Source organism: Sinocyclocheilus rhinocerous, unplaced genomic scaffold (assembly GCF_001515625.1).
Source record: "Sinocyclocheilus rhinocerous isolate Xijiao unplaced genomic scaffold, SAMN03320098_v1.1 scaffold1952, whole genome shotgun sequence".
Classification (NCBI taxonomy): Eukaryota; Metazoa; Chordata; class Actinopteri; order Cypriniformes; family Cyprinidae; genus Sinocyclocheilus; species Sinocyclocheilus rhinocerous.
The window spans coordinates 60,309-64,700 of record NW_015650723.1 but is presented as its reverse complement, the minus strand read 5'-3'; the positions used below and the strand labels follow the sequence as shown (position 1 = coordinate 64,700).

Below are 4,392 nucleotides of genomic sequence, written 5' to 3'. Positions count from 1 at the left end.
TAGCTGTATTAACCTGAATTGAATGTTTTCTATTTTGTATTTAATAAATCCATTGATTTAAAATCCCTTTGACTACTGTACATTTTTGACAATATAGACCAGGGGTGCCCAACCCTGTTCCAGTAGATCTACCTTCCTGCAGAGTTCAGCTCCAACCCTGATCTAACGCAACAGAACCAACTAATTAGGATCTGAAGGAGCAAGTAACCTCCTGTCATCGTTCCATCGTGCAGTGTGAACACAGCAGCGACTGAATGCTACCCCAGATAGTCACGCAGTGTGAAAACAACGGCGATCCGACGAGTTTGAAAATCGTGCAGTGTGAACTCGGCATTAACCAAACCATCATTAAGATTTGCTTTTAATATTTAACATTGCTTTTGGCTAGATAGAGTCCTCTATCCATAATATGGCGTTCTCCAGTGAAATATTTATCTCAAGTATCAGGAGAGCACAGATCAAGCACCGTTTCAAGTAAAAATAGTCCAAAACCGTTTTAAACAAATATGTGGGTGGATTTTGATGTGAGAGGACTATTTCACTGAAGGAAGCGTTATTATGGACTTGTATTTTAACTGGAAGCAATGGTTTAAAGTTAAAATGCCTTGATAAATTAGTATTCCTTCTTTTCACTTCACAAGACTTTACTTTATGGACTGGAGTCATGTGTATTATTGTATTGTTTTAATCAGATGTTTGAACTCTCATTCTGACGGCACCCATTCACTGCAGAGGATCTATTGGTGAGCATGTGACGTAATGCTAAATTTCTCCCAATCTGTTCCCATGAAGAAAAACTCTATTTTAGATGGCCTGAGGGTAAGTGCATTTTCAGCCAATTTTAAGTTTTGGGTCAACTATTCCTTTAATGTTACTGACAACAAAAAGCCTTCAAGCTGGAGCGAAAGGAAGCTATGCTTTGATGATAAAAAGCAGAAAAAGATATGACAACAAAGACAGAGAGAAAGTGAGAGAAACAACACAATTACTACCATCACACTGCTCCAGAATCTCCTCAGCAGTGGTGTCATAATGAGCCAGGGGGTTGCTGGGATTGCGGTACTGGTCCAGGATGTGCGAGTTAGGAATCTCATTCTTCAAGCGCCAAGCCACACCCACATGGGACTCAGGGGAGTCAAACCGTGCACTGGTGGGAGTTCGGACAATCTCAGCACCCAAAGCTCTCAAGACATCAACCTATGAAGAGACTCTTGTTTAACCTTCTTGATGGGTTAACAAATCCCATTTGATCTAACTGGAATGAATCTTACCTTTTCCATGCTCATTTTCTCAGGCATAACAATTATGCAGCGATAACCCTTCACTGCTGCAGCCAATGCAAGACCAATACCTGCATAGAGTGCACATAACTTAACCCTTTAGACCTACATGTTTTTCCACTGGGCAAAAATTATTTTACCCACTTGATATTTGCTTTCCTCCATTGTAAAAATGACCACGGCAATGCACTTTTCTAACCATATTTAAGAACTGGATTTTAAACATATGCAGTATGTGAACTAGTGTTGAAGATTTTGAGAAGAACACACACACTGTAACAATGAACAATGTAATAAGAATGTAGAAAACAGGTAAGACGAAGTCTCAACAAAATCAGAGTCCTGTGTGATTATTACCTGTATTTCCAGAGGTGGGCTCTATAATGGTGTCTCCAGGTTTGAGGATGCCTTCCCTTTCTGCGTCCTCCACCATACGCAGACTGATACGGTCCTTCACACTACCACCAGCATTAAAGAACTCACACTTGACCACTGCAGACACACATACAAACAAAACTGACTGTTACATAACTTGAGGCAATTTATTAATGCCTTTCACCTATTTCATAGATTTGTACATAACATTAAAGGACTCAAGGTCAATACTTGCTTTGTCTTTCAAAGATTTTTTTTTTTTTGTCTTTTAAGGAAGTTTCTTATTTGTAACACACTTTCTGTGGTAAAACGATATTGACTTTTTAAGTAACTGATTTAGAATTGCTCAAAAGTAGAAATATGAATGAATCACTTACAAAGTTCACACTTTAGTCCAAAAGTCTTCGAGATCTTGTTTATGCGTACCAGTGGTGTGTCTCCAATCCTGTCCAGGATGTTGGGCAAAATCTTCTCAGCTTTTGTCCTGCAATGGTTAAAGGAAGAAAAAATAAACAATCATAAAAGGATATTGTGGGGACAGAAAGCTATAGTTACAATTATAGTTATATAGTTAGAAAAGTCATTTTGTTGTGACAGTGTAAATTAAAAATAATATATAGGAATTGATTGGATCATTTGATGGTTTTTGTTTGTTATTGCTGCGTAGTCATGAGAGTGACACCTTTTGTCCCGTCCTCACAGCAGTGAATACATTATCAGAGAAGAGAAGAGATGTTGTTGCAAGACGAAAGGGAAGTTATTTTGTTTAAAGATTACAAGGGCACATGATTTTTTAAATAAAGATATGCACATAGTATAAATAATTTATAATTAACACTGCAATATTCCAAAAAATATCTTCAAATATATTAACTAATATTCCTATTTTCATAAAATAAGAATGGTCTGTTTTTATTTCATGGTGACTTTACCATCTAGAACCTGTGAATATAAAGGATCAGACTGTCACTAAACAAAATAAAATATTTTTTAAAACCCCACTATGTTTAAAATAATGATACAATTCTATATAACATTTAAAAATAATGAAAGTCATGTGCACTTATGAATGCATACACAAAAATGCATCTGCTTAACTGTGTGAACATTCTAAAACCTAAAAAGGAAATATTCCTTTTGTTAAATTAATGTTATATATCTTCTATATATTTTTTCTGTAACAAATATATTGTTGATTGAATACAGCAAAGTCCATTACAGCTAATCAATGATTGTGAAACATGTTTATCTAGCTGATAAGTTTCCAAATAAGGAAATATTCCTGAGAAAGACACAGAAATGCTTTTTAGGTAGGCCCAGCTCTCTAAGCAGGTGTCCGTGTCACTTGATTTAAAATATCTTGTGATTTTAGGTCAGAAGTGCAAAGTGAGAGATCATTAAGCATTATAACCTGGGGAAGTGTTTGTGAGGGGAATTTTCAAGAGACATTCCTGGTTTCCAGGTACATCTGCTTGGCAGGTCAGGACGAATCCATTTTGGGTCAGTGGCCCCAGTTTCTCTATTCAGCTGCAGGGGTCGGTCTACATTATCTGAAACCAACTTCTCAACACCATTCCTGCCAGTGGTCTTCTTGTCATCAAAAGGGCAGGCAGGACTGTCGTTCTCTTTGTTGGATGGAACTGAAGGCATGATTCCTCTATAGTTCTCTGTAAAGTGTGAGAATTTGTTCACAACACATTTTAGATTGTAGATTAGAGGCTAAATTTTGATGTTGGCTTGAGAAAGCCTGAATAGACAGCCTGTGTCAAAAGAGCCAAATCACATGTCTGTTCTGCACATTCTAAAGCTGGCCCTACCACAAAAAAAAAAATAAAATGTAAAAAAAAAAAATAATAAAATAAATTATTTGTTATTTCATCCATGTTATTCTGTTTTCTAATAAATAGCCTAAGCTTATTATGACACCACAATACTACAGTCATGGCCAAAAGTTTTGGCAGTGACATTAAATTTTGTGTTTTGCAAAGTTCGCTGCTTAAGCTGTTGTGGTGTTCATTCACATTGTTTCTGTATTATTGTGTATGTGATCATTCTAAATAATTGCTAAAAGCTTCATTGGCCAAAAAATGAACTTTTCACAAAAAAGCAAATTTCACTGTTTTTTGATCCTGACACAAAATGACCAGCTAACATTAACTGACTAATCATATCAGCAGCACATGTGAAAGTGTGAATGAGTACTAGTCAGGGAATGCTACCATGAGTCCTGTGTTGTGCCAACAGTGAAGCATCCTGAGACCATCCATGTGCGGGGTTGCTTTTCAACCAAGGGAGTGCGCTCTCTCATAATTCTGCCCAAAAACACTGCCATGAATAAAGAATGTTATCAAAACGTCCAGCAAGAGTGACTTCTTCCGAGGATCCATGAGCATTTTGGTGATGATCCATGCATTTTCCAGCATGATGGAGCACCATGTCACAAAGCAAGAGTGATAAAGAAGTGGCTCGAAGATCATTACATTGAAATTTTGGATCCGTGGCCAGGCAACTCCCCGGATCTAAATCCCATAGAGAACCTGTGGTCAGTTCTCGGAAGGCGAGTGGACAAGCAGAAGCCCACAAATTGTGATTAACTCCGAGAACTAATAAGGCAATAATGGATCACCATCAGTCAGTCAGGTTTTGGCCCAGAAGCTAATATCCAGCATGCCAGAGCGAATTGCAGAGGTTATGAAAAACAAGGGTCAACACTGTAAATATTGACTCATATTTTTTT

At 37.3% G+C, this 4,392-nt stretch overlaps 1 protein-coding gene across 1 annotated transcript in view; it reads right to left on the bottom strand.

Annotated features, from left to right (window-relative positions):
• Positions 1 to 4,392, bottom strand: part of LOC107712539 (cystathionine beta-synthase-like) — an 18,902-nt gene that overhangs the window by 11,293 nt on the left and 3,217 nt on the right. Inside the window, exons 2-6 of the mRNA XM_016517848.1 lie at positions 3,067 to 3,322; positions 2,033 to 2,139; positions 1,638 to 1,772; positions 1,272 to 1,351; positions 993 to 1,197 (exon numbers count right to left, since the gene is read on the bottom strand). Of these exons, the coding sequence (XP_016373334.1) occupies positions 993 to 1,197; positions 1,272 to 1,351; positions 1,638 to 1,772; positions 2,033 to 2,139; positions 3,067 to 3,322 (783 nt within the window). The remainder of the gene's footprint in view (positions 1 to 992; positions 1,198 to 1,271; positions 1,352 to 1,637; positions 1,773 to 2,032; positions 2,140 to 3,066; positions 3,323 to 4,392) is intronic.